Source organism: Eptatretus burgeri, chromosome 3 (assembly GCF_056783735.1).
Source record: "Eptatretus burgeri isolate ZD-2024b chromosome 3, Ebu_testis_v1, whole genome shotgun sequence".
Lineage (NCBI taxonomy): Eukaryota > Metazoa > Chordata > Myxini > Myxiniformes > Myxinidae > Eptatretus > Eptatretus burgeri.
The window spans coordinates 134138755-134155083 of NC_140963.1; the positions used below are offsets into that span (position 1 = coordinate 134138755).

Here is a 16329-nt window from a genome sequence, read left to right on the forward strand (position 1 = left end):
CCAACCCGATAGTTCAAACAGCAAAACAGATGTTTGGGATGGTTTCACCATTGTTTCATCAAGGAAGAGAAAGACTTTACCTGATGGTCATTTAACCCAGAAGAAGGCAGCATTTACAAACGAGGAATCTGTCGGTAATGTTCCTGCAGTTGTGACTGATGTCACTCTGCAATGTTTACCTGGAACGGACCCGGTACCTACGGCCAACAAGTTTAACCTACTTCCGGGTGAGGGACATAGACGTCTCCCTTACAGAGACCACTTTACCTGTTATCGAAGTAAACAAAACTGTTTCACTCGTTAAAAACTCTCCTCTTGGAAAGTCCATTGACGGTGATACACAGACCACGAGTGATGAACCTGCTGTCACTTTGGTAAATGTTAACCCTGAATCCTTGTCAGCAGGAAATAGTGAAACAAAGGTTAACCCTGTTACTGCTCCCAGTTCATCACGTGGTGAAGCTGGAAACGCAGGAAATGTTAAAATGGATGTTTTTCCGAGAGACCCCCCAAAGTATTATCTACCTCCATGCCATTGGACGTCGAGGGAAACGAGATCTCGACATCCGCTGATGGCGTATCTGTTTCATCAAATCCCCCGATTATTTCCGTAATTTCACCAGGAGATGTTCCCACAATGGAAGAGCACATAGACCTCGTGACCAGTACAGATCCGTGTATCAATACTGATGACAGTATCGATATGCAGGACAGTACAAGCTTGTGCCACTCAGAAACTAAAACCGACTCTGACGAATCTGACCTGGAGGAAGCAAACAGGAACAGTCAGGTGGAAACGGTGTAGAAGCTGGCCCGTCAAGGTCCTACATCCTCTGAACAAATAAGACTCTTCTTATAAAATACATACAGGAAACGCAATATAAACCTGATGGAATACTTTCCAGATCTACCGTCCTTCCTTGAGTGTGCTCAGGCTATCGTACATAAGCCTGACTTATTCGGTTTCCACCAGACACACTGTCACCGCTTAAAAAAACTGATTGTCAAGGCGAAAAGGGATTTTAATCAACTATCCCACTTCTGATCTTATTCTGAGAAGCTATTATTTTCCTCATGGCCAGTTTCAAGATTGGAACAATAAATGTTAATGGTGGTGGGAGTCCGCTCCGCAAGATCCAAATTAAACAGTTGGTAGAGGTCAACGGTCTTGACATAGCTTTGTTACAAGAGACCCATGCTGTCCGATCTGTTCAGGCTCAGTGGCGACTATTTATGGACAAGGAATGTCTCTTCAGTAACAACTCCACGTCGAAGGCAGGCATCATGTTTGTCTTGGGGAAACATTTCCATCCGTCCTGCCTTAAATTTATGAGTATTATTGATGGACACCTTGCCTCTGTGACCTTCTCTATCGATCAGGTCAAGTTCACAATTCTCAATGTGTACGCTCCGACCAAAAATGATGAGCGGATCTCCTTTTTCGCCGAACTGAGAAAATTCCTGCAAACACTGGATTTGCAGACTTGTCTAATTATTGGTGGTGATTTTAACTGTACTGTAAATGCTTCATTTGACCGGAATGGACCGGAACCCCAACCATGTACCGCAAAACTTTTTGCAAACATCATTGCGAAATATAATCTTCATGATATTTGGCACATGCAGCACCCTTCTGATCGGTCTTATACATGGTGTCGTTGTTTAAACAACCACATCTCGCTTGCAAGGCTTGATCGCATCTATGTAAATTTTCATTTATTACATGGAGTTTATAAATCCGATATCGTGCCTTCTGGTTTCTCTGACCATTCCCAAGCTCGAGTCTTTATTCAACTCTTTAAACCATGTCCAGGGAGCTCTCATTGGAAATTCAATAACAGTTTACTAGAAAACCTCAACTTCATTCAGGCCTTTGAATCCTTCTGGACGGCTCTCCTAGAACAGAAGTTAAGCTGTTCCGTTAACCCGTTGATATGGTGGAATTTAGTAAAAACCCAAACTAAAGGGTTCTGTCAACAGTATCAGTTTTTCTCAACAAAAGCTGACCATGAAGTTTAAAAAAAATATTACGGTTCGAGATTTTACAACTCCAACGGGTCATCGGACAAAATAATAGAAACAGTCCTTATTAAAGGAAATAACCGAGAGGAATGCACGTGGTGCCTTAGTTTGGATGAGGGTGCGACACCTGAATAAGGCAGACATACCAACCAAGTATTTCTTTTCCTTGGAGAAACGTCTTCCCAGTAAACTGCTTTCTCAGCTGCGATTAGCAGATTCATCCATTACCTTTACACAATCAGAAATCAAACTTTTCGTGAAGGAATACTTTTTGAAAATATATTCAATGGAACAAATAAATCCTGTTAGTGTCGCCTCTATCTCCGTCGGCCTGCCAGTGTTGTGTGCAGATGGGCGTTCCCAACTGGAAAGACCCATTACTTTGGATGAACTTGGCACTGCCCTGCACGGCCTTGCCATTGGGAAAGCACCTGGATTGGATGGACTTACAACCGAATTTTACAAGAAGTTTTGGCACTTATTGGGTCTAGAACTCATTAACACTTTGAACGCAAGCTGCCAGCTTGGAGAGCGACCTCAGAGTTTCCGTCAAGCTCTTCTTACCCTCATCCCCAAAAAGGGAGACATGTTGTGTATTGAAAATTGGTGTCCTACCCCCCTGTTATGTCTGGATTATAAGATATTTTCAAAAGCCCTGGCATCACATTTGAGATACTTTTGCCTGGCAAAAAACGGCAACCACCAAAAAAAAAAAACCTAAAAGATATGTTGTACGGAGGAAGAAAAAGAAAAAAGAAAAAAGAAAAAAGAAAAAAGAAAAAAGAAAAAAGAAAAAAGAAAAAAGGAAAAAGAAAAAAAGAAAAAGGAAAAAGGAAAAAGGAAAAAGGAAAAAGGAAAAAGGAAAAAGGAAAAAGGAAAAAGAAGAAGAAGAAGAAGAAGAAGAAGAAGAAGAAGAAGAAGAAGAAGAAGAAGATTCTTGTGAACGAAGGTCTAAAATCGAAAACGTAGTGGAAATGAATTTCTTGAAAATTATTTTAAACCAGTTATTTTTAACAAAGTAAGAAAAATTGCAAGATCTTATCATTATCTCAGCTTTGTGTGTGCCTTTAATTGACAGTTCTGTACTTTGTTGCGGGAGCGGCCTGGTTATACCCTGCAAACAGTTGATGTGGATTTTTTTAACCCACCTTGTTGTGATCGTTGTCCTCCTGAAGGATTCTAACTGGTCAATTGTGGAATCCTATTTGACTTCAGACAGAGTTTAACGTTTGTCCGATTTGATTATAAAACCCTACAAAAACCCTATGTCCAGAGGGTGCGCCAACTGATGTCCACACAAGTCCTTCCTTGTGAAACAATTTATTTCCTAATTATCCACCATACACTTCTCACCTTTGTACAATGAACTTAAGAATCCCCATTTGATTGCAATATTATTTGGTTCTATTTCATTTATTCTTATTTTAGTTAATATTTAGACCAACCCGATTCAATTCACTTCTACATTACATCAGAGAGTTTTATTCTAACTTGGTACTTGGTCAGTTCCAAGGAGTACGAGCCACTGAGAAACTATACTTCCTCACGTGATCGTACTAAGAAAATGTGTCTTTCAAAACATTTTATACTTCCATGAGAGAGAGGTTGGGGGATATTCACCCAGACTGTAGACGTGTCCTTTAGACAAAAAGTCACTTCGTACATTTTCTAAGCAAAGGTTCATTTATCAGCTTGGTCACTCTGCTCCAGAACAACACATTTCTTATCATTTAGGGCAAAAGTCTTTTGGCCAGAAATGACAGCCAATTCAATTTGCAGCATAAAAGTTACATTTCTGAAACTCCATTTGTTACAATTTAAAATACATTAATATAAATTTTTCCCCCACACTCCCCCGTTTTTTTTTTTTTTTTAAGGAAAATTTGAATAATTTTTCTTACACATGATTACCATGTCCCATTCCTGAAGGAGAAAAGATTTCCATTATTCAAGTTCAATCAACAATGGCAGCGAGTGCTCATATCAGAAAATGAGTGTGTTTCCATTTAATTTATGGCCTGTTCATCAGCATGTGTCACACATTGGAAACATGCTACCCGAAGTCAGAAGATAAACAGGTCAGGGTGTGGATAGAGTGGCACCCAACGGGAAACACAATCGAAGCACTCCTTGAGCTGAGGAGAAGGTAGATGTGGGCAAGTACAAGTTTGGGCCCGACACTGGGTTGAAGGAGCGCAGTGTGGAACTCCAGGCCTGTCGTACATTGAAGTGACCACAGCAAGTTCACGATGTATTTGCACAGCGGCAATCGAGAGTGTGGCTGAGAACATTCCTCCACGCAGGCACCACACAACGCCGACGTTAAGACTTTGCTCAACCTTCTCCTCAGTGGGTTTTTTCTTTCTTTTCCCACATTGCTCCACCTTATCTCCTCAGGAAGGGGAGGGATAATCATGTGTTGAATGCTCAATCACCCAAATCTGGCTTCTCCCATCGTCCAATCTTTGTGTGGAATTTCATTCCAAAGTTCATTTAGATGAAATCGTACATTGCTTCAAAGACTGCTTTCAACACTCCGAAACAAACAAAGCATCAAGTAAACACCAATCAATAAACGTCATGAGCACATGTAGTTCTACAAGACTAACAAAGATTCTTATGGAAGCATTTAACTTGCATTATATGTCATATCAATATTTTAATCCCTTTCCTTGTTATTTCCCAAAACACATTGCTAAAATATACAGAAATCCCAGTTGTACGTATACTCAAAACATCCATCTCATTTGCTATTTCCATCGACATTTTAAATCTCTGACATTTCTCCATCTGTCCACTTCTCTCTCACCAAAACAGCAAACATGCTGCCATTTTTCCAACTCACATTCACAAACCATCTATCACTTCCTCCGACCTTCTCAATTACGAATCCATTTTCTTTTATCAAAACAAATAAATCATTTTAAACAGTTTTACAAAAATTGTCAAATCACTTGTCAAATATCATTTAAATTGCAGCTCAAACACTCTGTCTACACATGCAGCTTCACCCTCCACAATCTTTATCCCAGTCTTAGAAAAGCATCTTAAACTTCAGACTAATAAACATCCAAACTCTCTTAAACAACTTTTTGGTCAAAACAAAATATTTCCTTTTAAAATCCAGAAATGAAAAATTTAATCTTCAGCATCTATCCAATTAAATCATGAATTTACCTTGACTGAATCGATCAAATGGTTACACTGGGTTGTTTGCCATTGCCTTCCCAGCACAAGTTCAGGTAACCTCAACATTCGCAGACGAATAAAACAATATTTCAACGTCCATCCGAGGGAATCATCTATTATCTGTGAATTGCCCCACGTGCTAAACATCATCAAATCATTAAAATCATTCCAAATCACGTTTCTACATTTAAATCACATACAGTATATCCACATTCACAATTGTTATTTCACAATTTATTCAAAATCCCGATGGTTGTAAAATAAAACTTCAACACTTTTCCCTCAATGGACTTCACTTTAAACATTCAGTAGAGAGGGTGCGCCACAAACACCAAGGAACAAGGAACAGGAAGTTCTCTCCACATCCAGTGGGAAGAAAAAGGAAAAACTCTGACAGGCAAAACCCACAGTTTAGCATTACTCTGTCATGGCTTCAACACATACACTAAACAGCATTGCATCTCATAGACTCGCGTGTGATCACGTGACAAATACCAATCACATTTCTATCTCATCCTCTTGAATCTGCATATGAATCAAATTTCACACCTAAAGCAAAGGCTCGAACAAAGACTCAGTGTAAAGATATATGCCACCCCCCACAGATCGAGTGGAGGGGGTCTCACACAGTGTAGTTTGCGACCTTCGCGTGGAAATACAACGCAAAGAATGTATAACATGCCATTTCAAACAGACCCACAGCTCAACTCAGCACGAGTTAAAATATCGTCAAAATCCCAACAGAACACGTTTCATTGCAGTGAATATTGGAATCGCACAAGTTTCATTTTTTTTTTTACTCTCAGGAACAAATCACCCACCATGCTCCCAACTGGTTAATCATCTCTTGCACTCTACAAAACGTTTCGTGCAAATCATTGCATTTACAAATCTGTAAAACCTCCACACAATATAATATAACAACCTCACTGCCAACAAACTTCCAGTGAATTCAATGAACAAAAAGTAACTCTTAAAACTCTTACAAACAGGTAACTTACAATGTTTATCTATTTTAACCCTATCTCGGCGTCTCAGCCGTGTCCTCGGCGTCTCTCTCACAGCCGGTCCGTATCAATGCAAACATGTGGCATGTCGCTTCATCATGCCTATTTAATTACGCATCTGGCTCCTCAACGAGCCTCTTCTTGTCATCTGACTCCTCTTCTTCTCCAGCACTTTTCTAAAACAACTACAGTACTTATTATTTACTTTAAAACGGACTCCCTCCGCCGGATCCTCTTCTTTCTCTCAATAAAATTATCTGACAATGAACTTTTCTTTGTTCGAAATGCGTTACCTGCTGAGAGCGCTCTCCCTTACCTTCGCTCAAGCACTTGTCGTTCCTCCAGGCACTGCCTCCGGCAGATTAAGCACCTCCGGTCACGAGCACCGCACCAACGTCGGTTCGAATCCGAGTCACGGCACCAACTGATGTGGATTTTTTTAACCCACCTTGTTGTGATCGTTGTCCTCCTGAAGGATTCTAACTGGTCAATTGTGGAATCCTATTTGACTTCAGACAGAGTTTAACGTTTGTCCGATTTGATTATAAAACCCTACAAAAACCCTATGTCCAGAGGGTGCGCCAACTGATGTCCACACAAGTCCTTCCTTGTGAAACAATTTATTTCCTAATTATCCACCATACACTTCTCACCTTTGTACAATGAACTTAAGAATCCCCATTTGATTGCAATATTATTTGGTTCTATTTCATTTATTCTTATTTTAGTTAATATTTAGACCAACCCGATTCAATTCACTTCTACATTACATCAGAGAGTTTTATTCTAACTTGGTACTTGGTCAGTTCCAAGGAGTACGAGCCACTGAGAAACTATACTTCCTCACGTGATCGTACTAAGAAAATGTGTCTTTCAAAACATTTTATACTTCCATGAGAGAGAGGTTGGGGGATATTCACCCAGACTGTAGACGTGTCCTTTAGACAAAAAGTCACTTCGTACATTTTCTAAGCAAAGGTTCATTTATCAGCTTGGTCACTCTGCTCCAGAACAACACATTTCTTATCATTTAGGGCAAAAGTCTTTTGGCCAGAAATGACAGCCAATTCAATTTGCAGCATAAAAGTTACATTTCTGAAACTCCATTTGTTACAATTTAAAATACATTAATATAAATTTTTCCCCCACACAGTCTACACATTTTATTTTATACCAGCAAATGCCACCTGTCTCTTCACTGAAGGCCCTGTCACACCTTGACGATTTAGCCAGCGTATGCCTGACATATGAAAAATTTGGCTAAAACGCTGGCACACGTCGAATACGTTATGGGTAAGTTTGTATACGTTAAGAGCACGCTGGCATACGTCGTAGTACGCTGGCATACGTCTTTGTACGCCGAGCTGTTAGACAAATTTTCCAAGCTTGAAATTTTTCGACGCATGCCAGTGTATGACTCACATGTTCCGCATAATGCTGGCCATAAGTTGTAGGCACGTTATGCGATCATTGACACACGTCGACACACGTTACTTGTAAGTTACTCATAAGTCGAAACATGTCGAGGTAATGTTTAGCATACCCGAAACTTATTTCTAACCTATGAGTAGCATGTTGAAGGCACGTTACGCGATCGTTGACACACGTCGACGTACGTTACTTATAAGTCACTCATAAGTCGAAACACGTCGAGGTAATGTTTAGCGTACCCGAAACTTATTTCTAACCTATGAGTAAAGTGTTGTAGGAACGTTATGCGATCGTTGACACACGTCGACATACGTTACTCATAAGTCGAAACACGTCAATGTAATGGTTAGCGTCAATGCTCCAGACTCCTCGTTTTTTTTTTTTCTTTTTCTTCGGTATGACGGTGATGTTGACACTTGGATTTCACGTGCGGTTATAATATAATATAATTTATAGGCTGACGCTCAACGATTTAAATCATAACCGCACTAGAAATCGAAGTGTCAACATCACCGTCATACCGAAGAAAAAGAAAAAAAAACGGGGAGTCTGGAACACTGACGCTAACCATTACATTGACGTGTTTCGACTTATGAGTAACGTACAAGTACGTGTGTCGACGTGTGCCAACGATCGCGTAGCGTCCCTACAACTTATGCCAGCGTATGCAGAATGTGCGTCATACGTCGAGTACTTCGAGAAATTTTCAACATGCTGAAAATTTCTCGACCTACTCCCCAGGTCGAAAAACCAGTTAAAACCAGTACACATTTTCAACTGGTCTCTATTGGTTCTAATTGGTCTTTAACTGGTCTCTATTGGTTTCAACTGGTACCAGTTAAATTCAGTCAGAATTCCAATTTCTCAGTTGAAAAAACCAGTAGCTCATATTTGTACCAGTTAAAGTCTTACTGGTTCCAGTTGATACCAGTTGCAATGTACTGGTCCCAGTTGATACCAGTTGCAATGTACTGGTCTCCCAGTTGATACCAGTTACAATGTACTGGTTCCAGTTGATACCAGTTAGTTAAATACAATTGTATTTCAACTGATAATATATCACTCTATTCCAATTTCCATATTAAAACCAGTAAGAAACCAACTGGCTTTACTGGTACCATTTGGCTACTGGTTTTCAACTGGTACCAGTTGACCAGTAAGCTACTGGTCTTTACTGGTTTTTTGACCTGGGTCGGCGTATGACGATGTATGCCAGCGTACTACCACGTATGCCAGCATACTACGACGTATGCCAGTGTGCTATTAACGTATACAAAACTTACCCATAACGTATTCGACGTGTGCCAGCTTGGTTCGGCAAATTTTTCAAACGTCGGCATACACTGGCTAAAATGTCAAGGTGTGACAGCGGCTTCACACTTTGACATCTTGTGCGGTTATTATTTGAATCGTCGAGCCACAGCCTATTGATAGCCTATGCCACGTGATCGTCGGCTATACGCTGCCGCGCACTATGCATAAGTTAGACTATCGTTGGGCATAGGTTGTGAACGCCGCCAAGACGCTCAGCATTCGTTGGTATAAGTTATCAATATGTGATTGAAACGTTCTGTCTACTTACTAATATGTTATGCATACGTCCAACACGTTATTTTACGCCCAAAACTGAAAAAAAAATCAATAGTTCAGCGTACGCCAGCGTTTTACATACATTTTGAGACCTTGCCATGCACTGGCTAAAACGTCAAGGTGTGACAGGGCCTTGACGGGAATACACGGGAGGAGGGGGTGGGAGGGGATGATTGGAGAGCGGGGGAAGCGGAGAGGTGAGAGGAAAGAGAGGAGGTAGGGGAGCGATGAGGGGGGGGGGAGAGTGTGGAGGGAAGGGGGGAGAAGTGAGGGGAGAGAGAAGGGGGGAGATACAAGTCATCTTGTTCGAACAGCGACGTCGGTGAATTGTGTGCAAGCGTTTTTGTTTCTGCAGGAAATATAATGCAGATGGTGGGGAGAAGTTCACTTTTCCAAAACAAAACAAGACAAATAGAAAAGGGAAATAAATCGGAAAAGAATGTGAGAGAGGAAATGTATGAAATGAAGTTCAAAAGAAATAACTTGATAAGGAAACTTATGCATGTATGAGAGATCCGACATGTAAAAAAAAAAAAAATGCTTAAACTATAATTAACATTCTTGTAATTTTTAAAATAAAAATTGGAAAACATTACACAGGTGCTCAAAAAACAAATCGATAAATAAACCTGATAAAAAATATAATGAAATACTGATTATTAAAACGTGATGGAAAAATTAAAGTGATAAATAATTTAACAATCAGGAGTGATCACTAAAAACAACTCTAATATTGAAATCTTCATCTTGGTTCGTTAACAAAAGTATTTTGTTTAATTTTTGCTGTTCTTAATTACTTTTATTTACATTTGCATCTCATAATGCATTGCCTCTCATGTTTCGGTACAGCGTCAGATGCACAGCAGATGCAAAATGTCTGCACCTCAGACTCACCTGGTGAGTGTTTACAAAATTACAGGAAAGTTCTTGATTGAAGCAAGGAACATAATCAAACAAAAAGATTGCTATGTGAAATTCTACTCACAATTAAATCAATTTAAACTACTAACTACTGTTCCTGGCAATATCAGCTTGTACCGCATTATCCCCAATGCTTCTAAGTAACAATCTCATCCCAGTGTCAATCTATCTCTTGTCCCTGCTGCTAGCACTTTTCCCTGTTCACACCAGTCTATGTATTAAAAACTCAATGTGTAAAATACCTTGCCTTGCTTCTGTTCCAACCTTCTCTTTTTCACTGTCCAATTTTGCCCTCTGTTTCAGTTAATGTTTAATGTGGTTCAAAAAAAAGACTATCTTGCTTCTATTTTGTCTCGACCCTTCAATATTTTAAACATCTCGAACAGATACCCTCGTAATCCCCTCCTTCATCATGTATAAAGTCGAATGTACTCCTTCAGCTGTTCCTCATAGCTGAGTCTAGCTGGGTCCAGAATCAAACTGGTAGCCCAATGCTGACCCCCCAACTGGTAACCAAAAATGGACACAATATTCTAGATGAGGCCTCACTAATTTCCTGTGCAGTGTTAATGCTAACACTTTTGATTTGTAATTTATCCATCAATGGATAAAACTTGAAACCCTTCGGTTAGCTTTACCTACAGCGACGTGGGACTGCTGTCTGCTTCCAACCCATATCTATTACCACCCCCAGATCCTTCTCTGTGTCATATGGTTTTGAAAGCCATATCAGTCTCTCACTAATATTGTTGTGTAATCCAGATATTTTATCTGCGATAACACTGAACAACAAATTTCAAAAATTTTTTTTTACTGGAGATGTGTAAAGTGATTAAGACTAATTTGGGTACGCTGATTTCAAAAATCATAACCGTTTTGCTGTATCACGTCAGGATTTTCAGGAACAGAAATATTCCCATTGCCTAGAAGTCAGGATTTCAATGAAATTTACATGTCTTTAACATGTCTATTTCGTACAATTGTTGTTAACTTGTGTTATATTTCTTTCTTTCAGATAAAGATGAGTAGGCGTTCCTGTACCAATCATCCTGACAACTTCTGTTATGTCTGTGGTCGGTATACCAAAAAAGATCAACAGCGAAGTATATCTACAGCAGTGAAAATGAAGGCCGCCTACTTTCACTACTTCGGGTGTAAGGTGGGGGACCAAGAACAGAGCTGGGCACCACACATCTGCTGCACAAGCTGTCACACAACCTTGACTCAGTGGTTGGTGGGCAAGCGCGCGAGCATGCCATTTGCGGTGCCCATGATATGGCGTGAGCCGCAGAATCATCATGATGATTGTTATTTCTGCTGCACAAGCATCGCCGGCTTCAACAAGAAGAATAAAGGTCACATCAAGTACGCTGACTGCGTCTCTGCTCGTAAACCTGTGCCTCATGATGACGAGAACCCCGTTCCAACACCTCCAGCTGATCAGAACATAGCTGTAAGCAGTGGTGAAGAGGATGGTGATGATGAACCTTTGAACCCGACACTCAAGAATCACACCTTCTGAACCAGGGAGACTTAAATGATCTTGTAAGAGATCTCTCGCTGTCAAAGGCGAAGGCAGAGCTGCTTGGATCAAGGCTGCAGCAGTGGAATCTACTTGAACCTAACACCAAGATATCCTTGTTCAGAGCACGTCACAGAGACATGGCTGAGTTCTTTGAGATGGAAGACACGATGACATTCTGCAGTGACATCAACGGTCTGTTGAAAGAACTTGGGTGTGATCACGATCCTGCAGACTGGCGCCTCTTCATCGACTCGGGGAAGAACAGCTTGAAGGCTGTTTTGCTCCACAATGGCAAAGAGAAACCATCAGTCCCACTGGCTCACGCGTTCGGCATGACAGAGACCTATGAGACTATGCGGCAGCTGCTTGATTCCATCAAGTACAATGACTTCAACTGGCACATCTGCGGAGACTTGAAAGTGGTGGCGCTGTTGTTAGGGCTGCAGTCAGGCTAAACGAAATACATGTGCTTCCTTTGTCTCTGGGATAGCAGAGACGACAAGAATCACTGGACGAAGAAAGATTGGGAAGAGCGAAAAGAGCATGTACCTGGTCGACACAACGTGAAGCATGTCGCCCTTGTCGACCCAGCCAAGGTTTTCCTTCCACCACTCCACATAAAGCTCGGCTTGATGAAAAGTTTTGTACGGGCAATGGATCTGAATGGGCGTGGGTTTTTATACCTCAAGGAAAAGTTTGGCAACACCTTGTCGGAGGCCAAGATCAAGGCTGGTGTCTTTGTTGGACCGCAAATCCGACAGATTATGAAGGACGAAACTTTTCCGACAACTCTAAACCCCAAAGAGCTGGCAGCGTGGAGGAGCTTCAAAGCTGTGACGGACAACTTCTTGGGGAACGAGCGCGCGGACAACTATGAAGAAATAGTGCAGCAGCTGCTGGAGTCCTTCAGGAAACTCGGCTCCAGGATGTCCCTGAAAATCCATTTCCTACACCAGCACCTGAACTTCTTCCCTGACAACTTGGGAGCAGTCTCGGACGAGCACGGCGAGCGATTCCACCAAGAGATTTCACTCATGGAGATGCGTTACCAAGGGCGGCACAACCCGAACATGATGGGCGATTTCTGCTGGTTCCTGCATCGTGAAACTGACACAGAGCAGCACAAACGCAAAGCCAAATGCCTAAAGCATTTTTAATTACATTCTAGTGGAGTTTTTCTGTAATTTCTATAATTTTGAAGCATTCATGATGAAATAAATGAATAAATGAATTTTTGTAAATTTCATTGAAATCCTGACTTCTAGGCAATGGGAATATTTCTGTTACTGAAAATCCTGACGTGATACAGCAAAACGGTTATGATTTTTGAAATCAGCGTACCCAAAATAGTCTAAATCACTTTACACATCTCCAGTAAAAAATTTTTGTTGTTCAGTGTAATTACAGAACATTCCAAAAGAGTGATTTTCCTTTTCATTATACAACCTGTAGCAGCTCAATATGCACATTTGGTTCACAAATATGAAGGTGTGTGTGCAGCATTGTGATTCTCATGTGTGTACTATTTGTGAACATCTTTACAGCTGTGGAGGAACTCTGGGAAGGGTTTGAAACAGCAAAGGACTTACCTTGGGTAGCCTTTCATGGTTGCTTTATGCAGCTTATTTGGCCAGAAGAGAAGGGAGGAGTCCATCTATTTATATAATTTGAGACAACTGGGTTTAATTGATGAGGTGAGAGCTCATTGGTTATTCCCTCCATTCACCGGTGAAAGATATGAGCGGGTCTTTGTTTTTCACATCTTCTATCGTAAATCTATACTAATAAATGTGTGCGTCTCTCAGTGTGTCTCCTCCATAACTCAAAAACCATGAAACCTAGCAGCCTGAAACTTTGCATGCAAACTGAGGGAACTTCAACGGAGTGACTGAGTGAAAATTGGGTGTTTGGGTTAATTAAAACACCCCTTTTGAAGATAATTAACAGCCTTATTTCATTATGTCCTTTATCAGGCACATCCTTGGACTCCCTCAGACAACTCGCTCTCCCTCGATGGGGTCTTAATTCGCTATTTTGTTCGGCGTATTTAAACATGCCTTGATTTGGAAACACGATCTCCTCTCACGGACTAATTAAAGTATATAATCGAAATATTTTATTGAATTTGAGAATCGGATCTCGTGGACTAAATAAGTGTTGAAATCTGGAGTGAAACCTGAAAATGATAACAAATTAGCGATTTTTTAAACTAAGTGTATTTATTAAAGCAGAGCATGAAACAACTTTTTGTAATGCTCATATGATTATATCGAGTGAAGAAACGATTAAATAATGTGTAGAAAGTGTAACTTCATTGAGCACAACGCCATGCTTTATAACCTACTTTTGCAATCCATGACGGTAGAGTCCACAGGGATCCTTTTTTCAACAATTACGTCCTCAGTTTGCTCTTTCTGTTTTGTGCGATCTGCTTACATTCCAAAATATTAATATAAATATACTATTGCAGTTGCTGCAATATATTAATAGTTGGGAGTTTCTGCAAGCGAAGAGGTACGTAGACCGTACACACGGACGTGATACAAATGGGTACAAATAACTATATGTGGGGTGTGTGCGTGCCTGCATGCTTGGTTATGTGTGTGCAGTGCACAGGTTTCATGGGCGCACAATCTGATCTCAAACTCGGGTCTATGGTGTATTGTGCTGTGGAGGAAGTTATGTGGACATCTCGTGAACTATGTGCTTCTGCACGTGGGGAGCATACGTGCTGCAGCATCAAAGCCACGTGGGATGTGCCACTGCGCAATGCGGGTTTTGGGAAAACCGTGCGTGTCCGTGTGGGAGGTGAAATCAGCATGATGAGGGTGGTGGGGGTTAGCGTGATGGGGGTGGGAGGCAGCGTGACGGGGGGAGGGGTGGGAGGTGAAATCAGCATGACGGGGGGGTTAGTGTGATGGGGGGCGGAGTAGCCTGATGGGGGTGGGAGGCGGCACAACAGGGGAGATGGGAGTTAGCACACCAGGGGGATGGGAGGCAGCGCGACGGGGGGAGGCAGGGCGACGGGGGGGGGAGGCAGGGCGACGGGGGGGGGGAGGCAGGGCGACGGGGGGGAGGCAGGGCGATGGGGGGAGGCAGAGGGACAGGAGAGGTGGTAACTAGCACGTCAGGGGGGTGGGAGGCAGCACGACGGCGGGGGGGGGAGGTGGGAGGCCACGCCACGGGTGTGGGGGAGGCAGCAGGAGGGTGAGCGAGGAAGCCGGAGGGAAAGGGAAGGCAGCGAGAGGTAAAGGGAAGGAAAGGCAATGTGAGAAGCGAAGTCGGTGTGAGGGGAGTGCCCAAAGAAGGGACGATAAAACGTGCGCAAAGAGCAAGATTTTCTTTTTAACCACCAGGTTCTATATAAAACCGAGTGGGAGCATTGACCATCCCATGCTATCGACGTGGCAAATTCACAACTTAACTATCAGTCTTAAACAGTCCCCTTAATAGAGGGGGAGGGGTCGAGGAGCAGGAGGAGAGGGAGAGAGATGGGAGAGAGGGATAGAGGGGGTTAGGGGTGGGAGAGAGAGGGAAGGGTGGGGTGAGAGAGAAGTATGGGTGGGGGGAAGCGGAGGGAGAGAGAGGAGAGGGGGAGAGTGAGTATGGGAGGACAGGGGGGGGTATATCGGCAGATGTGACGTCCAGTTTAACAGCACACACATTGATGAATCACCCTGCCTGTGAAACACCGGTTTGACAGTTTATAGCTGAGTCAGGATTCAAACCCAGGCTAGACAGCTTAGAGCGAGCATGCGTACCTCTTAGCTATCCTGCCGTGATGTGGAGATTCATTGCTTCATTGCAAATGAAAACATTTTTTACTCATTGTGATGATCTAATTTATTTTGCCTTCCTAACTCCGGTGTCGAAACGCGGTATCGCCATTGAAGCTTGAAGAGTACGTGCCAAGTGGTTTAACCAAGCACTCCCACAAAACGGTTGAAGAAACTTTTGAATTTAATTTATTTTAATCCCATTCTGAATTCAATTGAATATTAATAAACATCATGGGTCAGAGTCGAGTGTCTCATCAAAGCAATACGTGATACATCTTGGTACCTGGTCATCACTACCAGCAGTTATAAAGTGGCACTTCTCATTATGTCTATTATTAATTACGTAACACACCAGTACACAAACATCACACAAAAAAATAGAACACAAAACTACACAAACACCACACAAAACAAGTTCTGGTGAAGGTCTGCAATCTCTGATCACTCTTTTTCTTGTTATGATCATGTAAACGATTTCTCATAATCAGGTACATTCCATCTGAAGATTCGGGATTTGTTTTTTGTGTAAAATTTGTTGTGAAGTCTTTCTTTCCATGGAGGTGTTTAAGCATAAAACATCATGGTTGGATAATGCTTTAACAATAATTGTCCACATGTGTTGGCTCCAACAGAAAACGCTGTTGAATACGCTGCTGTGGTGCCAAAACGCAGACCGGCACAAGAAGCACAATCGGAATATGGTAAAACGCAAACGAGTTGTTGGTTGTTTTGTACTTTGTTTGTTTCCCCAACACCATAGAGTCAGTATGTTTCCCTGCTCTTCCTTGAGCAGACATTTTGTCTTTATAAAGGCAATTTTTAATCTTGTTCTGGTCGTACTCCATTTGTTAAAGTGTTTTTGATG

General features: G+C 41.8%; 2 protein-coding genes across 5 annotated transcripts in view; one reads left to right on the forward strand and one right to left on the reverse strand.

Moving 5' to 3' along the window:
• The window catches only part of LOC147031019 (uncharacterized), a 97594-nt gene that overhangs the window by 61117 nt on the left and 20148 nt on the right, over positions 1-16329 (forward strand). For 3 of the 4 annotated variants that reach the window (XM_085875684.1, XM_085875688.1, XM_085875686.1), the window contains exons 7-8: positions 10089-10136; positions 16097-16165. In XM_085875684.1, coding sequence (XP_085731810.1) covers positions 10089-10136; positions 16097-16165 — 117 coding nt within the window. The remainder of the gene's footprint in view (positions 1-10088; positions 10137-16096; positions 16166-16329) is intronic. The other variant, XM_085875687.1, reaches the window with a different exon arrangement.
• Positions 1-16329, reverse strand: part of LOC147031020 (uncharacterized) — a 73874-nt gene that overhangs the window by 21650 nt on the left and 35895 nt on the right. The window lies entirely within an intron of this gene.